Here is a 20,228-nt window from a genome sequence, read left to right as displayed (position 1 = left end):
GAACAATCTATTATTCATATTTCCATTATATATATAGTAAAGGAAGAGTAGCCTCGAGAACTTATCATGATACTATCAATGTGCAGTCGTGAGCGACTTGTCACGCTGCCGAGTGTATCGGGTTGCGATCCAATCGTTCTAATAACGACAACAACAACTATATCAATAACTGAAGTGAGTGGAGATAATGATATATAATTTATTTAAAAAGCAATAATTAATTAATTCTATAAAGAAAACAAAAAACAATAAGTAATCCTAAAGATTGCAAATACAATCAATGTATATATTAAAACCCTAAGCAAAACAAAATTGAGCTATGCTGACACACTAAAATCTGTATATATCAATAGTATAATCAAAATTATAGGACAAGCCAGATTTGTATAAAGAATCCTTATATTAATTACAAAAGCAATTTTAAAGGGAATTACTAAATCTTATACTGATATACTCAAGATTGGGAAGGCGTCTCAAGCATTAAAGAGTATTAAGATAAATATACCCAAAACGACAAAGATGATATAGAAATATAAATAATAAGAGTAAAACAGTTATATAATTTTTATAAAGATAGAAAATAAATAATAAATGATTATCAATAATTCCTTCGAATTATAATTGAAGATTATAAAAGCAATTTCTAGATTAAGGTTTGAATTGATCCCTTTGCTTTATTGTAATAAAACAAAGTGAATTTTGGAATATAAAATGCTAAAGAAATACAAGAATCTTTTATAAGATGAAAATCGTATACAATTAATCACTATACTTGGTATAAATAATATTTAAGTCGCAAAAACCTGATATAATTATATTATATTTTAAATCTCTTATAACACACTAAGCATATTTATAATACTTTTAGATACAATTATTCGAGAAGAGATCAAAGTATAGGTAAAAGAGGAATTGATATAATACAAAGTCTTTAAGTATAGGGTAAACCCTTTTACAGAAAGAGCTAACTAGATTATTAATTTCAAGAAAACAATAAAATCATTTAGGCTATTTAATGTTAGTGAATACTCAAAGCCTTTTGATAGATTGCGATATCCTTAATTACAATAATACTCTAATGAATGCTAGCTATATTGTAATCTATATATATATTACCACTCAGTTCATTATTCTAGATACAGCAAACTAACTACTAAATATACCAACAGAAAAATCTATAAGCAATACCAAAACGATATTCAATATACAGAATATTTAAGATTCTTTTGATTTATGTATAGTAATTGTTTAATAGTATTATAATTAGTTAATAAAAAACTGATTAAACTTATTTACTGATAAATAAGAGAAATCAGAATTATTAACTGAAAAGAGATTCAGGAAGTATACAAAGAAAAGGCATCTACTTCAATACCAGCCAAATAGCCCCAAATGGTCATCCCCAAACCCCTTATATTAGAAATCTACATCACTACTTACAAAAACAAATAGCAATTAGTAAACTAATTACCCAAACAAGTTCATTTAGGGGAAAGCCTATCTAATAGTTCAATTCACACCCCAGACCGCAACTTTCTATATTATATTAATAAAAGGATAAATTATAATATAACAGCTATAACTGAAAAGGCCTTTTTACCTCTCAATTCTGAAATAAGCAAAAAAGTAAGTCAAATATTGACAAAGCTGTTATTATCTCTATATGAGTTATACAACTAATACAAACTCAATAGAAGGAAGGGGGCTCACAATCATATAGGCGAATGTGGAGTATGGATACTCTAATTATATTACCCTCCTGTAGGTTGTAGGGGAGGTTGAAATGGATATTATCTGTATTCAAGAGCCCCGTCTATACAATAATTCAGTAACCCAAAATCATACCGTATATGACTGATATCAGCTGATCGATATTTAGGGGGCAATCGATAGCCCTGAACATAGGCCTCGAGTAATCACTTATATATATAAAAAAAGCGATTTGAAGATTAGATAAATGAAATAGACTGGAAACAGAAATCTACTATAGATCAATGTCAATAGGTATTCGATTCTCAATATCTATCGCGCCCTACTCGATCCGATAATAATAAACTATATACTCAGACTAGAAATTACTTTAGGGATTAGTACAGTCATCGGGGATGACTTCAATACTAAATACGATCTATGAAAACCCGAAATAGTAATTGTTAATCAAAGCAATACACTTACACATTAAACTGCCGAACAGAAAATGAAATATATTGGGACTCCCGGTGCCCCTATATATACAAGGGGATATATCCTAAATCTGATTTTTTTCAATCTGGTTATTGTTACGATAGTGATCGATAATAATCTATATAGCAGTTTCGATTACACTACTCAAATTACCATCATCCCGAATAGAGAAATCTTTGAGTATAAGTAAGCGCATACCCAAATATGCAATTCAGATTTACTCTGTCTAGTAGGCATAATAACCAACCGCTTAGCAAACCTTCAGAACCCTAACCCCCGGTCTACCCACAATATTGATAGACTGATTACCAGACTCACAAGTGCACTAAGCATCTCTATAAAAGCTGTAGAATAAAAAGATCACAAACTCTATTGGTTATCCCCATAATAGACCGATAAATGTAAAGAGACATATTGTATATATATACAAACTAAAGAGACTGCTACAATTGATAATGTGGCAATTGCTCAACAAGACCTATAAAGAGTCGTACAAACATTGAAACAAATTTACTAAATTAAACGCCTGGATAATGTACAGAATAATTAGGAATTATACAAAATTATAAACTAGTACAAGCTAATCCCAGAAACAAATTTCAAGGTCTCCCTTTTAGTAATTAAGAACTAGAAGATCACTGATATCAAGAAAAAAGCCAAAACACTCTTTGTAACAATATTCAACCACTTCAAAGTATTAAATGATTTACAATATAATCCATTGTAGGAAGAGGGTTATTAAATAATCTTATTATAGAAAAGGACGATTATTATAAAAAAAATGAAAAAACATATAATAGGAGTCAGGAGCACATTGCCCGGAGTCGATCGGGTAATCGTTTGTCTTCTCAAAGTATATTGGCTTAGTATTAAGAGTATGATATATAAGATCTTTACAGTCTACCTTAGGCTTAGCTATTATCCCAACAAGTAGAAATTCGTTAAAGTAGTTATACTACTCAAGGCTGATAAGAAAAATAGATTGTCTTCAAGATTGTAAAGGCCGATTGTATTGATATTATATATCGGAAAAGAACTAGAAAGGTATATCACTAGTTAAATTGTATGGATAATTATGAAATACAATATTATCAGCCTTTAATATTACAGGGTATTGCTGAAGAAAGCCGGTATTGATTTTACGACTATCTTTACTCATAATGCCAAGCTTGTATTAATAGTGGGTAAAGTAGTTATATTAATAATAATAAATATATAAGATATTTATAATACACTCCTTAAAAAACAACTTCTATAACATATAAAGAAGCAGGGCTAGCCTATAGTGCTCCTACAATTCATCGACTCATTTTGATTAAAAGATATGTATATATAAGGCTTGAGGGGATTATAACAAAGGACTTTCCGATTATATATGGTATCTCTCAAGAATCGCTGCTTTCTCTGATTTTATATATCCTCTACCTTACAAAGCTTCTCAATCAAGATAGAGCATAGCGTTTCGGCTATGCTGATAATATAGCTATATATTATACATCTAGAGATCTATCTACAAATATACATGTATTCCACCAAACCATACAACGTATTTTAAAATAAGAAGATTAGAATAAGGTCTTTTTTGCTTTGGAAAAGTTTGAGTTATTTTATATATCGAGAAAGTATGAAATTGTAAACCCGATTATAAGGATAAGTCGGGATCTGGTTATCATATCAATTCCTTTAGGACTCATTAGTGGAGTATAACTGGTATTACACTAGCTTAGTGTTTTCTTCGATTGGCGTCTAATGTTTTTATAGTATATCAAGATATACATCACAAAAGCTATGCGTATTGTATCTCATATTCGATCAATAGCCCACACAGTCTACGGACCCTCTGCAGCCTGTCTATGAAAAGCGATTATTATCTGTATACTCCCCATCACTCTTTACAGCTTTAAGGTATAGTTTAATAGATTATACAAATAATATATAAGTGCAGGTTATACTCCGGTTGGCACCAGGATTAGGAAATATATTGATCTAGTCAGTAAGACGATTTACAATACAGTATAAAAAGCTCTATCTGCCTACAAAACAATCCCAACAATCGTCTTTCTTGTAAAGACCGCTCTTCCAATAGGAATTATTGTATTAGAACAAGCTAGACTGAGATTCGTATTTCGGCTATAGATAATGGATGCATAATATTTACTTGTAAATCAATTGAAGTTAGATATCAGAAAAAGAGGACGAGGTATAGGCATTTTGAAGAGCCCTAATACAAAACTGTAAAGAATGGGATGGGCGATCCCTGTCACCAAGCGTCCTAAACTCTTACAGCTATACTATTCTTTTGAATACCGTATTAATCCAATGAATGATATGAATAAAGAGAATGTTGTAAGAGTATTCAAGAAGTGGTAGAATTTAATCCCTTAAGACGATTATTCTATATTCTCAGATGAATCTGAATAATATAATGAAAATAGTTATTGCATGGGATACAGCTTTGTAATATATTGTGACAAGCAATAAATTAATAGCGATTATAACCGAATATACAAATAGTTGCATATCTTTGATGTTAAGGCAATCAGCGTATAGCAAGAGCTAGAATGTCTCCTAAACACCATTAATCGCCTCTACCAGGGACAGATATAGTTATGTATTGATAGTACGTTAGTAATCTGGGGAATGCGAGGAAGTACAGTTATCTCCTCCCAATAGGCATATCACAAATGCTATCAAGCGATGCAACATTACGATATTGCAATCAGATAGTCCCCTAGGCATACTAAAATTGAGGGTAATGAGGTAGCTGATTGCCTTACCGACCAGAGCACAACTGAGCCGCTTGATCCGGGCCTTTTCTGCCTCCCTACAGTTAGTAGCATTTGCTCTATTCTATATGCCAAATATCTACACTCCAAGAGCAGATAATGAAAGGAAAAGAGAGACCTGATCTCCGAAATATACGATATATGGAAACCGGTATATGATACCTCGAAATCAAGAAACCTCAAGCTCCCCTATGGGATACTCTATAGACTTATAGCAATAAGAACCGGACACAATGACTTTGCAACCTATTATATTAAATTTAATTACAAAAATAGTATGAATATCTGCATATACAGGATTGAGAAAAGCCCACTACACTTCTTTCAATGCCTAATCAATAATCAGACACACAGCAACTAGCCACTTACACCAAACCGTTTTCGATTCGAATAGGATACAATAGCATACATCAACCATATCCTACGAATACAAAACAGTTTTATTGATCTTCTTATCAGATCCAGATTCTATACTAAGATATACCCAAACTACACGAAATCGCACAAACACTAATTTGCTCCAACACCTCGAGAATAAGCTTTTTACCCTGAACAACCTAAGATCTATATTGACCAACCATACACACTTCAAGCATACTTCTGATCAACAACGAACAACCTGATCATTCGTTGATATCCAAATAATATACAAAACAAGATTCTCTGAAAGAGGATTATAAACCCTTAAACAGAACAGCCACAGGATCGCCACAAACAACACTGAACAGAAAAACACTAGAGACAATAAGCTTCTGATTAACTAACATTATATTATTATAAACAATAAGAATGTTAGCGATCTATAGGCCCGCTCCTTAATATGTCTAGAATACCCTTCGGGAGGTTAGACATTAGATATTAATTATTATAAATAAATAAATAAATAAATTTATTAAAAAGTTATTAAAGATTTTATAAAAAATTTAAATTTGTATGTGATTCCTGTGACGACAACAGGTTCACGACATAATAGTAAAATGAATCAATTATCGATACTAGAGAATAACAAACTACTGTACAAAGAGTGAACCTGTAAGAGGTTTTTATAGGCCAGGAGGGGACCAGGAGGGGACCAAAAGCGAAGCGAGATTAGACCTGCCGGGTGGGGCAAAGGGATGACTAATCTAGGCCTGGGGCCAGATTGTCACAATTCCCATATAAATTTAGAATCGATGTTTTGAAGCTCTAGCTCTCAATACAGAAAAATCCTAAAAATCTAAAAATTTCAGAATAAGCTTAAATCGATCTAAATTATATATATACAAATTTTCATTGAATTCTATCCATAAATAAGAAAGTTAAAAATTCCATTTTTGGTGTATTTTGGGTATAAAAAGTGGCCCAAAAGGGGGGTGGCCAGAAAGTGGGGTATCCGACTTAGTCTCTGAGTTTTGTTTCATGTATTAGCAACAGTTCAAGATCAATATTTGTCAATTGAAAGCATAGTCATCTGTAAAGACGCTTTGGAAATAGCCCATAACGAGTAAATCGTATCAAGAACGGATGAAAACAAGCCAAATTCAGTTATTGCATTGCTGTAGTTATCCATCTAATTCGAGTATACCTTTTATCCCGAATCAATTATCAATTCTACCATTTTTCCATCCAAAATCTCTTTCTATCACGCCTCGATGGCCTAGTGGCATGCTGAGATCAAGCGCCAGCACCGATAGATCCAACATTCGCTGTTTCTTTCAATCTATCCGCTAGCATATCATCCAAAGGCTTCAGCGCATCACCCAGACTCTTAGTATTCGAGTTCTCAAGAACGGATTTACCAGCTGTCATTACTAGACGTTCAGGAGCTGGCTCTTGGAGATACGACATTACGCGTGCGCGATGAGCTGCTCGAAACAACTAGTGATGATTTATCAGCACATAATCCCCACAAGTAGAAGTAACTGAACGGAAATTGATAATAGACAAGAAATACACACCTTCAACTGATTAACCATCTTCGCGAACTCCTCTTCGATTTCCCTTTCTCCTTTCTCCCTCGCTCCCCTCACAAAACTATACTTCTTAAGCACTAAACACAATTCTCGTTGTCTCACTGGTATATATCTCTCCATATTTTCATCTGTCAAATATCTCTCCATTCCCAAAAACGCATCTAGAGCTTGGAAGAACAAGACGTGGTTTCCAGAAAGTCCATCGTATTTCACATATACCCCATTGACGATTTTTCCAACGCCCCATCCTTGGAACCCCTGAACGTAGGAAAGCCAGACGGAGTGAGAGACGCGGGACTTGGTGAGATTTTCGTAGAAGACGAGGAATAGATCGCGGAGACGCGTGTTGATGGTGCGGAGGTGGGGGAGGCAGGTGCTGGCGGAAGATGAGTTGTAGGATAGGACTGAAAGAACCATTTCGTGGTAGATGGGGAAAGCCTGGGAGAGTTATTAGTACTACATGGGAAGATTGGGATGGACGGTGGAACTTACGACAACTTCAAGGTCATAGAACATTTGGAAGAAAACTTCTTCGGATGATCGGATCAGTTCGGACATTCCGACGTTAATTCTATAAATCCTTTCTCCTCTCGTATTAAAGTTAAGCAAGACGTTTGACGTATTGTTTCTTGCATCGGCATCGACACCGAAGTTTCGCTGAAGATATGGCCACGGCGCGTCGAGTTCAGATGGGAACTCGACGATTTTCTCTAATTGTGCTACTTTGACCACAGGAATGGTTGCCCATCTGAGGTCGTATCAGTATACATTCGCTTATTGGAAGGGATACCACATACCTATATGCATGACGACAAACAGCAACACAGCAATAGAAAACCATTGTATGCATCTCTGGGAAAGAGATCCCAATTACCAGCTTCAACTGCAGCCATGATGGCCACAACTTGGGGAACATTGATCCGCTCCATCAACGACTTGCGCATCATAGATCGATATTTTTCGCGTCTTTCATTGTTGGTATCATCATCTAGCGAAGGCGGAGCCGCGGAAAGAAGCGGAATGAGCTGGAAGTAAATATCTTTGTATGGACGAAGAGCCATGGGCCACGAATCATGATTTGCATTCGGTGGCCAAGCTCCTGCACCGTCCTCATCAACTAGTCTTGACATAACAGCGGCCACTTCATGTTGATCTCGTAGATTTCTCAAAGCTTGATATTTTGAGACATTCTCGTTCTCGTCGATCTTTTCCTTGACTTTGGTTTGGATCGGGACTATCACTGGTATCGGGACTTTAGCTCGCGTGCTGCAGATTCTGATTAAACTTGCCGAAGCAAAAGCCAGGGTAGACGCTAGAGCACCTATGAAGAGGATCAATTCAAGCATCTTGCAGAAAGTTTTTATGGAAACCCCGTTGTTGAATATTGGAGTATCCTTGTTGAAACGAGTTTCGGGAAAAGGTAATTTCAGAACAAAATGGGTCAAGAATTTGTTAGAGAAGGGCTGAAGATTGATGTTATTCCAGTATAGTTTACAGAGTCCAGGTTTTATACTGGTCTACAAGCCTCATCTTGCACGATTGATAAAATATTCGCGTAAGCCCCTTCATTGACGACGGTTACGTGTAACTACAAGTTATTTTTTTGATTGGGTCGAGGAGAGAGGAATGCCTCAATGAACACAACATAAACTTGGCTGAAAACTTCAGTAGACAGCACAGCCTTGACCGGAGAACTCGTACATCTATCCATTAATCATAGTAGGTTCCCCGCAAACCGGCGAAAAGATTAGTTGATACGGCAGCCCTAGCTGGCACCATGTCTCAACTAAAACGCGACATATCGTACGCATCTCTGGAAAACTTAAGATGGCACTATAATCCTGGGAGTAAGCTTATTTTGAACACCCGTTCTGACTGCCAGAAATCCACCTGGAGGCGAGAGCCGCTAAAATTTAGCAACGTCGTTCTATATAACCCAAGTAAACAGGTAAGCATGATCCATATACATGGTAGGTTTTATCCCACATGGGCCGAGTGTCATCCTATGATCGTATTTGCTCCCCTCATGAGAGTAGAATCCTTCAATATGTTTCAAGACAGGAAAATTGACGCCTCCATGGTTTCTTTTGGTGTAAGAACTTACCCAACCGGTCGATGAGCCCCTGATATATGCATTGAAGAAACGTCGGCTTATGCTTAACTTAAGCCACAAAGGGTCTGAGAGGGTGGAAACTAATGCCACCATACCAGATAGCTGTTGCAACAATGTGAAGAGACGCCAAAACATATTATGTGTCATAAACATTTCTGAGCGAGATAAACGCCAATCGATAGTGTACAGGTAAAAGCCCCAGTATATTTTGTTACTGCGCCCAAAGATCCAAAGACGGATCGATTTTAGGTGGCAGTACCTGTGCAGCTTGCTCATCTATTGCACTGGAAGACTTCGGGCCCGTATGGGCAAGATGATAGTTTTGATCGCTTATCAAATCCCCATAATTTTCACTATCAAGCAATTCCTCACTGGGAAACATCCGGTATGATTCAATGCACTCAAATTTGCTCCAGTCCAGGGTGCACATTTGAGCTGATGCCCAGACAATTGAGCCTCACCCAAAAAGTTCTCGTGTGAGATTTGACTTCGGGTTTGTGAGGCGCTGAAACCAGCACGAATGAATAGTTTGCAAATATAGGATTAGCAAGCACAGAAAGGAGTACGCGTCGCATATGAAAAGCCGAAGATACTCGGCCAAGAGTGAGATGAGATCCTTCAAACAACCCATCCACTGGTCGAAGTGCGAAGGTGTCATTTTCATCGATGCCACGTTGCCGATCATTGCTTGATGGCTTCCAGTGACATCCTTGATATCATGAGGTCTGATGGACGGCATGAGTGTCTATATTTATGTCAAAGCTTGGAAGTTAGGTACAAGTCCTGGGTGAGACAAGGGATGAAAGATAGATCTCAGACAGCATTCAGGCAACGGACTCAGTAGGTGCCGATAATTGAGCCTCCTCGGACATGACAATGCAAGCTTGTTTGCGCCAGTACTCCGACACTTTGCATGGACGGGACATGCTATATGCATTGAAAATCACGCACGCAGGCTCGGCCCTATTTGATGATCACATCTGCTCTACTGATCGAATCGACTAACAGGTGACTCTTCAATCCTAGTGCAGTTAATGACTTCTATAGCAATCTTTCTGATCTGTTCAAATCTTAGGTAAACAAGATTTAACGGTGCATCTTCTTCATGGTGGGCTGTAGCAATTTCCTCGCCTTCATCATTTCAAACTAAATTAGATAGGTATATTGATCCTAATCAGAGTTACAGTTCCACAACTGCGCTGAGCGGATATGCAAGTAAGAGGCTCAAGCCCTAATCGGGTAATCAGAGTTGTTTATTTTGTGGTAGACTTGGTTGGATAGTGGTTATAATGTTGATGACGACTGAGATGTTTGGGTTTCGATAGAGTATGACCCGATACCGGAGGAACTATCACACGAGCTGACCAGGCAACCCTGAATTTCATTTGGAGGTAGAAGATAATGCGAGAACCGTACAAGAATGATACTGCTCAATATCTAAGGTCTAATTTGGTACACTCCAGTTCAAAATTCAGCTACATCTAAAGCCTAGTGAATGATTGATTGCCAATATTTTGCGAATTCATACACCGTGTAAGTATGATGTATCTAAAAGCAAGAGGTATGTTCTGGCTATTTTTGAGGGAAGCCTATGTGACAATACTACAAGCTACACATACTTGGAGATAGTAGCTGTATGGTCAAGCGGCCTGAAAACAATGAAAATTCAAGATCCATCAGAAAAGAGTGATTTGCGACGGAACAAAGTAGTTATAGAACTGATTTTGTGTCTCAAAGTACCCTATAACTAGGGCTTTCTTGCAATAGTGACGGTGTACTTCTGGTACAAGCCCTCCTCAGAATTGATGTCATGGAGACATGCTCTGGTCAATGTGTCCAATTTCTCTCCACTTATGCCAATAGCTCCAAGCATTTTACCAAGTAACTCCGGATACTGTGGTATCAATTTAGCTTGGACATACCTCGCCATTGCTTGACTTTTAGGCGTTTTGCTTGACGCCGAAAATGAAAACTCAAAACTTTGGATATTGATCACCTCCAAACCACAAGCTCTCATTAACGCTGCTGCTCCAGAACCAGAAATTGTCGAAAGTCCGGACTTTTGAGCCCCGGATAAGATTGCTTTGTGCCACTCCCAATCGTCACTCACACACTCTGAGGTCCCGACGCGATAAAATTTCCAGTCTAAATCCTGATGCTCAATTATGCCACCAGACCTCAACGCATGTGACGTGGTTGAAAAGTACTTTGGCCAATTGTTGATACCTAAGAAAAGCATGCGACCGAAGATATAATCCAATCCTTCCGGTTTGAATATCTCACGGCTTAGGATACCATCATCGGGTTGGTTGTAGTCAGCATCCAATGCATTTCCTTGAGCCCAGACCACGTTACCCGGTGCCATTTTCTTTGACTCCTCTGGGACTGGGGTTAGGTCGAGACCGTAAATGGTTGCAGATGGTAAGATTGTAGCAATCTGGATGGTCGCCACACCAGTACCACAGCCAATACTAGGCCACCCAAAAATCAGCAATTGCATAGAATTCTTTGTGGCATTGTGTAGTGACTAGGGAGAATTTTATGAAGCATGCAAAGAAGTCCCTCAATCGGCTCGTTTGTAAGTTAAGAACTGATTATACTTACTCAACCACCTTGGAAATATTATCCAGTGTCTGCAATGGAGCTAAGAGAGGGGAGCCACCAATCATCTCGACAATGGCAGCTGCTTGAGTATCAAGTCGATCCTGCTCAATGACACTACAGTAATGATTTTAGTACAGGTTTCAGTGATTGAAGACAATGCGCCTACTCGTTTGCTTTTGGGAGCACGTAAGCCGCGGTCGTGTCATGATAGCGCTGTTGGCCGTCAACTTTAACTGTTGCCATGTTGTAATTGCGATTTGTTATACTTTGGGAGAGTGATAATTGATCAGTATATTGAAATGAAATCAGTTGCGTTCAGGATAGCTCGTTTTGCAAGACAAATCTTGTCATATTGTATTTGAAGGAGCTGGAGTTGATACTCGAGACTCCTCCCACGGCGGGCGTGATGACATGAGATACTGCATCCTTGTCGTGTAAGAGTCATGACAGGTTGATCACCGTGTATGCAGATGTGTATGCAGATATGTTGTATGTCGTTTGAATTATTTAGGAATGTGGAAGGTCTGCGATTTGCTTGGCATGAGGTTGTGGATGCCGCTAATACTATTCGGGCTTAGCTTAAAAATGTCCTCGGCATCCCACATGTTGCCAAACCATCCAAAAAATTCACTTCTGTCAGTCAGAACATGCAAATAACGTTTGGAATCATGGTGACAAACCCCCCTCGGCTCAAGATTAGAAATAATCTGTATCTCTCGTGTGAGGTATTCAGGTATTGCTGCAGCTGCATTCATTAGCTATCAATAGGTAGGTGAAATATGCCTACACTTCAAGAAGCCCAAGTTCATCATCTCTATACTGTGCAAACGAACGATTCTCCCTAACGACTGTCTAATTTGAATCCATAAAACTACGGTGCACAAATTTTGCCAGCTTTTCTATTCTTTAATGGACCACAACAGTTCCCCAATTATTGAGCGCCCTGCTGGCGAGGATACTATCATGATGTCCTCCCGTCCACAACCTGCTTCAGGAGATGACAACAGAAACAAGGAAAGCTATACTGTTTCTCCTTCGACTGATACATTTCTCGAAAATGGTAGTAGTACACCACCAAAGATCGAAATGCCTAGTCTGCTAAGACAGAACGTCTTCATGGTTTTTATCACCTTAACCCAACTAGTTCAAATGATCCCTCTGGGCGCCGGTATAAATTCTAGTTTTGCTATCGGAGCAGCATTGGGAGCAACAGAAGCGCAGTCGGTTTGGAAAGTTGCCTCGTACCCTTTGACTCAAGGAACTTTCGTTTTGATTGGTAAGGCCACCCATCAGATTGCATTGTCATGCAAATAATTGGCGTGAGGATAGCTGACATGTCGTTGTTTCAAAGGAGGTCGTCTAGGCGCAGTTTATGGCCACAAGAATGTCTTCACCGCTGGTTGCATTTGGTGGACTCTCTGGGCATTGTGTGGTGGATTCTCTGATAATTTGATATCAATGTGTATCATGAGAGGATTATGTGGAATAGGCGGTGGCCTGATGATACCAAATATTGTGGCTTTGCTAGGTATCACTTTCCCACCTGGAAAGAAGCGAAATTTGAGTTTTGCTTTGTTTGGCGCCATGGCACCAGTTGGCGCTGCTGGTGGATCTCTCATCGGTGCGATTATCATTCAACTTTCTGATTGGAAATGGCTTTTCTTTATGCTGTAAACTAACTTGATTTCCTTCATGAGTCTCATTTACTGATAAAAATTAGTGGTCTACTTGGATTCGTTGTTTACGGAGTTGCTATTATGGCAGTTGATGCGGATATTCCCATTGATCCAAAAGGCACCGTGGACTGGGTTGGCTCTTACCTGGGAGTAGCTGCTCTTATTCTTTTTAACTTTGTCTGGAAGTATGTCGTGGCAGTTCATCATATTATCCAGAAAAATCTAACATCTTCACAGTCAAGCACCCCTTGTTGGATGGAACAGTCCTTACGAAATCGCACTTCTTGTTGTGTCTGTCTTTCATTTCGCTGGATTCGTATACTGGGAAATGAAAGTTGCCAAAGAACCCATTCTACCATTCAACATCTGGAAGGCCCCCTCATTCGGACTCTTGATGTTGACCGTTTTCTTCTCTTTCATGAGCCTGGGTATCTTTTTTTGGTACATGAATGCATATATGCAAAACATCCGCGGAGATAGTCTCATTCTTACTGGAGTGCAGTACTTGCCACTCACCATAGTTGGATGTGCAACCGCTTTTCTTGCAGCATGGCTGGTTCCTCGAGTACCGGCGCAGGTCATCATTGGCTTGGGATGTTTGGCAATGGTCATTATCAACGTCCTTCTATCGACTATTCCTGCAAATCTCACTTACTGGGCAATGGCATTTCCCGCAATGTTCATATCCGCTTTTACTATTGATCTGATCACCACCAGCGCCCAGATCATCGCATGTAACACTGTTTCAATGAAACATCAAGGTGTTGCAGGTTCATTAATAGGCACACTCCTTGGTTATGGATTGAGTACTGGTCTGGGTATCGCTGGAACTATAGAGGTAAACACCAACGACAATGGGAATAATCTTCTCAAGGGTTATCATAGTGCCGCATACTTGGGAGTCGGTTTGGCGAGTGCTGCCCTCATTATTAGCGTCATATTCATACGTATACCCAAAGATACCCGGGAAGGCTGGGCGGAGGATGATACGCATGCTAGAGAGAGAGGTCAACTGTAGGAGGAAAACTGATAGCTAGTGACTTTTCCGAGGATAAATACAAATTGATTTTTTAGTGCTTTAATATCTCGTTGTTCTGATAAGCATATTGTTTAATTCATGGAGCAACAGCACAGTTGGCCACAGGCTCGACGACTACGGGGGTCATCAATTAAGACAATTTTTAAGGTCGAATTTAATGTCTATACCGTTCGCATACGTTAATCTTGTAATAAGAACGAAATTTTTTGTGTTAACATTCGTTTTTTTTTCCTTCTGGAAAGATGGTCGTCCGTACAAGTTAATTTTTATTTCAGTCCATAGCATGCGGTTATTATTCAACATCTGTATGAATGTGTAAGCTGATAATCGCATACACACTTATTTTCACAATAAATACCTATCGTCAGGATCAACGCAGACAATGGTATCTCAATAATTGCTTTTGGATCCAATCTAAAGCCTGTAGCTCTGAAATGCTCTCGTACACTGAAAGCTATGTTTCTATCCTTAGCAGTACGTCTGCTATCTGCCCATTCAATTGATTTCCATTGCTAGTCATACAAAAACTGGCTTTGAAGCTCAAATTTCTCTTAAACAGAACCCTAGAAGCTCTGAACGGAATACGGCTGTAGATTTATGCCCTTAATTTTGCCCTGCGCTGTCAAAACACTGCTGACATTCTTCAATGCATTCTCATGAAAAATGGCAAAATCTGTACCACTTCGTCAGAACCTTTTACTCACATTAAAAATGGAAATTGGGACTGGCATACTCCTCGCGTGTCCTGTCTCACAAGCATATATACTCCATCTTATAGCCGTTTCGTATTTGAAAATATAGGTACTCTCCAAAGTAACCCAATATCCACCGAAAGAGCCATTGCCAGAATTGTACGCCACGGGAATGGTGGAGGCAAGTTGCTCGAATTTTTCAATAAATCCTCCACGAGAGTCGATCTTGAGGTCCGTCAACTACAGAGGGCAGTGTTAGAGTTTCTCCAATTCAAGGCCAGGTGATCATAGAACTTGGTAGTCAATTTGCAAATATTTACCTTCTCTGAAATACTGTATGTGCCTACTTTTGTTGGCAGATAGGAAGTGCGAATGGAAACTCCAGGCTTGTTTTCCGGACCACGGGTTTCATAAGGTACGACTCCGAACCAAGCGGAGTCATAATCTTGTTGGAGCACAAATCAGTATCAAATTTATCAACACAGGAGTCCTCACTCACAATCCATGATTAGATCCTTAACATCGTTTGCACTGGCTCCAACTACAGACCACGTAGAAGATTCCCAGTAGTCTGTACCTGCAGGGCATGCACATGGTAGGACCGAGTTAGTTGAGCAGCGTGCTGAATATTCTCTTCTGTGCGCTAACGCTGTCACAGCTAATGTAGCATAAATTGTAAGAGTGGTAGTGAACTTCATTTTGATTGGAGATAGGGCTAGGCGGAGAATATCAACGTAAATGAGAGTACACTAAGTGAGGTGGATATGTGAGGTGGATATGTGAGGTGGATATGTGAGGTGGATATGTGAGGTGATATAAGTGAGTGAAGAATCTATAGTCAACAGAAGTCTGGCTTCACACTCGTCGTAATCTGGAAAATGCTGCCTACAATCCACATGTCTTGGAAGGCTATAGACAATGAGATTATGAGAGGTGTCATCGTAGTTCACCGAGTCTGACAGAAACTCTTGGCTCAGGGGTTTCCCAAATCTCGGCGCAATGTGGGGGCGTGAGACATGATGTTGTTACCGATGGCTTACAGCGAGCTCACAGACTTCCCCGCCACAGCCCCATCGCTTCGTGTCTTACCATTTTATTGCACAACCCGATGACGAGCACGAATATGTCATCAGCATATCCCTACTTGCTGACCGCCTATGCGTTGATTTTTTACCGCCAAAACCGTTTTTGTGCCTCGTGGATAAGCAGTCATGTTTGTCTTTGAATTTTGATGAAGGATTTTGGCTTCACCTTTTCTTATTTGCCAAGGCTTTTGACACGGAAATCTTTCGATATAATACTGGGATGGCACTGTCTTAAGCTTTGGGTGAGACTTTCCAATCGCTAGCTTTTGACCTCAGAACATGTCTCTAGAACAATCCTTCGACCTATTCCTGGGTTAGAGTTGTCTTTGAGATCCGAGCTGAATGTTCATATCTAACTGCAACGGCTGTTAGAATTAAAGTTAGGCCGAAGAGCTGACATACGATGAATACTCTATTAGTCGGCGGAATACACGGAGGAAATATTCCTAAGATGAAACACGATTATTCCTCGGGGCTCTTCGAAGGAAATGATGAGGCGGACTTTCTTCAGGGCGCCCGCGGCTGAAAAATTTAAGGATGAGTGGGCAAGATTGAGACTTTCTGTGGGATTGGAAACGTTCACTCTGATACTGCTGATTGAAAAAGAAGACTTCTCATCTACAAATATCAATGTTCTCCCAGACAAGTCTCTATGCTCCAATTTGCGATATTTGAGATTTTCTCGTCAAAATGAGATTCATTACCTTCTCTTACTGCTTTCTTCTAGCAAAAATTCCACTGATCTTTGCCGGCTACGGTCATGGCCATGATAATACCCAAGCAGAGGCTTCCAAACAAATCGACAAATGGCAAGATCAATATGATCAATACATCAAAACTTCAACCAAGCACCAGAGAGTGGGATGCACATCTCAAAATATATTCTATCGTCAAGAAATGGTAAAATTCCACGATACTGAAGTTGAATGACTATTGCTAATTAATTTTCAGGGGTTCGCTTTCAGAACGTTCTCGCAAAGATTATATAAAGGCTGTTCAATGCTTACAATCAAAGCCTCCTAGAAGCACGAAAGAAGATGTGCCTGGTGCAAGAAGTCGATATGATGATTTCAGCGCTACTCATATCAAAGTGACACCTTATGTTCACTTCAGCGTAAACTCTTTTATCCAGATGACAGACATCACAGTCTCTAACGATAGACAGGGTCTCTTTTCTTCACTTCCATCGCTACCTAGTATATCTCTATGAAAAAGCCCTTCGTGAAGAATGCGGCTACAAGGGATACCAGCCCTACTGGGATTGGACACTCTCCTGGGAAGATCCGCGGAAATCCAGCGTTTTCAATGGCTCCCCAACATCTATGGGAAGTAATGGTGCTTTCAAAACCTAATCGTACCAGTACCACTATCTCCGCATTCGAAATTACTCTAGACATCCCTCCTGCCACTGGTGGCGGTTGTATATCGGGTCCTTTCTCAAAAAACTATACTGTTAATCTCGGTCCCATCGCTTACGCTCCCTATGGTCCCGATCACGGTCTAGGATACAATCCCCGCTGTCTATCGCGCGATATCTCATTGGTTTGGTCTAACAACACGAAACCTTCGACGTTGTGAAACTCATTAAAAATAGTCCAGATCTAGGAGCATTCGATACGAATCTCGAAGCATTAGATGGGGTTCACGCGGGTGGACATTCTCAATGGGTGGTTTGGGTCTAGATGCGGTATGCCAGTGCGGGAGACCAGCTTTTTGGTACATCATGCTATGGTGGATAAAGTCTGGAGTTTGTGGCAGAGTTTAAATGCAGGTAACAGGACGAACATGGTTTATGGGACAGGCACAGCGTTTAATGGTGAGTTATCTTTCGATGGAGGGGAAGTTTGGAGTTTTGCTAATTTTTATCTCTAGCACCTCCGAGTGCAAATATTACGCTTGATACACTGGTTGATTTTGGTATTCTGGCACCGAAACAGAAGATTAGTAGTCTGATTTCAACGATTGATGGAGCTTTCTGTTATGCTTATGTTTAGTTATTTTGTTTGATGTCGATTGGACTTTGGGTCAGCGTTCATTTTGCGGCTGTGGATGTTCACGATTTTGCAACGCCTTCTGGATTCCTCTCATGGTTCAAAGTGTGTTATATAGAATGGTTTGATTACCTCATTAAAGTTCTGTGCATCTAGACAGAATTGAATAAGTACGTGCTATAACTATTTTATCAACTACAACCAGAATAAACGATTTTGAAAAATTCATGAGTGGTCAGCCTGCTCTGAACGATGGATGCATGAAAAGCTTGCAGATTTATAGAGAACGATGTATCGTTCGCAATTGATTGATCTTGTACTTCAAGAGGTTTACTTAATCAGCGTTGAATTTTGAGACTATGTTAACCTTACTTCTATTGTTTGCATATGCAAAACATACAGCAGCAGTAAGGTTGCAGTTTATCTATGCCAAACTCTTAATCAATTCCTCCAATTCATGCTCGCTCAATTGTTTGATTCCCAAAAGATCATTGTCCAATTTGTGATAGGCCTCGAAGTGCGATCCATATCCCTCACCCCATATTGAAGCAATGATGAATGGCATGGCGAATTTATGTGGGTCCGGCTGTGGTTTCTTCAATTCTTCCCATCCGCCCGCTACGATATCATCAACCGATGCAACAGTCTCAGTCCAACCATCTGATCCTAAAACCTTCTTTCCAATCTCCGCGAGGTTCTTAAGGGTAGTTGCGTAACTTTGAATATAGACCGCGCGATTCTTCGTCTCTTCTGGGTGCTTGAGTATACCAACTACAGCTCGTCCAATGTCTGGGAGAGTAGTGGTACTGAAGGTTCGATTACCCCCATCATAAAGTGTGATGCTTTTTCCCTTGGCGCTCATAACGAATCCAACTGACAAGCCCCAATCAAGAAATGCACCATTTACCACAAGAGTGTATGAAAATTCGCTAGAAACATGCTTCTTAAGAGCATTTTGGACAGCAATTTTAGGTTGGAAAACTGGCAAGGCTCCAGTATTTTCTCTAGGTGTATTGGATCCGAACTCAGAGGGAATGAAGCGCTTGACATGAGCTTTAACTGCTGCTTCAACGAGAAGAAGCTGCTTGTCTAAACTGGCTGAGGCGAGAGTGGATACAACGGCATCTTGTCCTGTAAGAGCACTGGTGAGCGATTCGAGAGAGTCGTAGTCGACTTCCTTGACTGTAACAGGAGATGGAAATTTGTGAGTGCTCGATTGTCGGGTAAGAACTGTGACTTGAAAGCCGGCTTTAATGAGTTGATCAAGGATTGCTGGGCCAAGATTTCCAGAAGCCTATATAGATGTTAGGCACAGACCCTCAGAGAGAATGGATAAGTTCTTACTCCTGCCAACGCAACTTTCGTGATTCCAGACATCTTGTAGATGTGTATAAGTTTTATGGTGGTGATTTATGTTGCTGCTACTGTAAGACAAACTAAGATGAAGTGCTAAATGATGGTTTAGTCTTGGAAGTGATGGATTTGTATAGGTAATATATAGCTATCGTAGAAACTGTGTATCTCGGTGTATAATGAGGGATGAGCTGCCCAGTGACAAACCGCCCTCACGGCAACAGTACATTCGGTCTACCACATCGCCGTTGTTTGTAAGCACAATCCTATGGCGCAACTTGTACATGGGCATTGCGCAATTTTGCGGGTCATCCCACATGCCACCGGCCACTATTCACCCCTTGCTCTAGCCCACGGGAAGAAGCACTGAGCAAATGCTTGGTAATCCTAAGAAAGTTCAAGTCACGAGTGGGCCAATGAAGTAGAAGAACTGTAGATAATGTGAGGATGTAGGCTTATACTAGGTAGGTGAACGAGAAGCACATCATAATCCCTGATCCTTTGTGTTATCTCTCCAGGTAAGGCTAACCTTGGAATTCAATAATGGGTGTGGGTCAGCCACAAATGGAGGATCCATGAGAACGTTATGTGTGGCTGGTAGTAGCTTACATAATCACATCCACCCTTTCCGGCTCTACACGCGTCTTCCTCACCTCATGCAAACAATCACATCTGCTCAACTCAAGTTAGCACTTTCTATGATACTCTGGTATATCAAATCTCAAAAGTCACAACATTATATCGATGCATTTC

The 20,228-nt window shown here is 39.7% G+C and overlaps 6 protein-coding genes across 6 annotated transcripts; 2 read left to right on the top strand and 4 right to left on the bottom strand.

Moving 5' to 3' along the window:
• Positions 1-6,623: 6,623 nt before the first annotated feature.
• Positions 6,624-8,268, bottom strand: EAF02_001075 (uncharacterized protein; the record flags this gene model as incomplete). The annotated part of the gene is made up of 4 exons (XM_038897123.1): positions 6,624-6,827; positions 6,908-7,360; positions 7,415-7,670; positions 7,748-8,268. The coding sequence occupies 4 exons, from the start codon at positions 8,266-8,268 to the stop codon at positions 6,624-6,626; spliced, it is 1,434 nt and encodes a 477-aa protein (XP_038763982.1).
• A 2,195-nt stretch (positions 8,269-10,463) lies between these two features.
• On the bottom strand, positions 10,464-12,119 carry EAF02_001074 (uncharacterized protein). The gene is made up of 3 exons (XM_038897122.1): positions 11,806-12,119; positions 11,640-11,753; positions 10,464-11,506 (listed from the first exon to the last, which is right to left on the bottom strand). Exons 1-3 carry the CDS (start codon positions 11,880-11,882, stop codon positions 10,783-10,785), a joined length of 915 nt encoding a protein of 304 aa, XP_038763981.1. The 5' UTR covers positions 11,883-12,119; the 3' UTR covers positions 10,464-10,782.
• A 172-nt stretch (positions 12,120-12,291) lies between these two features.
• On the top strand, positions 12,292-14,598 carry EAF02_001073 (uncharacterized protein). Its single transcript, XM_038897121.1, has 4 exons — positions 12,292-12,915; positions 12,991-13,309; positions 13,360-13,500; positions 13,553-14,598. Exons 1-4 carry the CDS (start codon positions 12,549-12,551, stop codon positions 14,331-14,333), a joined length of 1,608 nt encoding a protein of 535 aa, XP_038763980.1. The 5' UTR covers positions 12,292-12,548; the 3' UTR covers positions 14,334-14,598.
• Positions 14,599-14,917: 319 nt separating this feature from the next.
• Positions 14,918-15,744, bottom strand: EAF02_001072 (uncharacterized protein; the record flags this gene model as incomplete). Its single annotated transcript, XM_038897120.1, has 4 exons — positions 14,918-15,027; positions 15,088-15,286; positions 15,367-15,491; positions 15,546-15,744. The coding sequence occupies 4 exons, from the start codon at positions 15,742-15,744 to the stop codon at positions 14,918-14,920; spliced, it is 633 nt and encodes a 210-aa protein (XP_038763979.1).
• Positions 15,745-16,951: 1,207 nt separating this feature from the next.
• EAF02_001071 (uncharacterized protein) lies at positions 16,952-18,125 on the top strand (the record flags this gene model as incomplete). Its single annotated transcript, XM_038897119.1, has 5 exons — positions 16,952-17,031; positions 17,083-17,245; positions 17,329-17,673; positions 17,767-17,947; positions 18,004-18,125. The coding sequence occupies 5 exons, from the start codon at positions 16,952-16,954 to the stop codon at positions 18,123-18,125; spliced, it is 891 nt and encodes a 296-aa protein (XP_038763978.1).
• A 231-nt stretch (positions 18,126-18,356) lies between these two features.
• EAF02_001070 (uncharacterized protein) lies at positions 18,357-19,682 on the bottom strand. The gene is made up of 2 exons (XM_038897118.1): positions 19,467-19,682; positions 18,357-19,416 (listed from the first exon to the last, which is right to left on the bottom strand). The coding sequence occupies exons 1-2, from the start codon at positions 19,497-19,499 to the stop codon at positions 18,547-18,549; spliced, it is 903 nt and encodes a 300-aa protein (XP_038763977.1). The 5' UTR covers positions 19,500-19,682; the 3' UTR covers positions 18,357-18,546.
• Between the last annotated feature and the right edge of the window lie 546 nt (positions 19,683-20,228).

Source organism: Botrytis sinoallii, assembly GCF_014898435.1.
Source record: "Botrytis sinoallii strain Bc 23 chromosome Unknown BSIN_001, whole genome shotgun sequence".
Classification (NCBI taxonomy): domain Eukaryota; kingdom Fungi; phylum Ascomycota; class Leotiomycetes; order Helotiales; family Sclerotiniaceae; genus Botrytis; species Botrytis sinoallii.
This window is presented reverse-complemented; position numbering and strand designations above follow the sequence as displayed.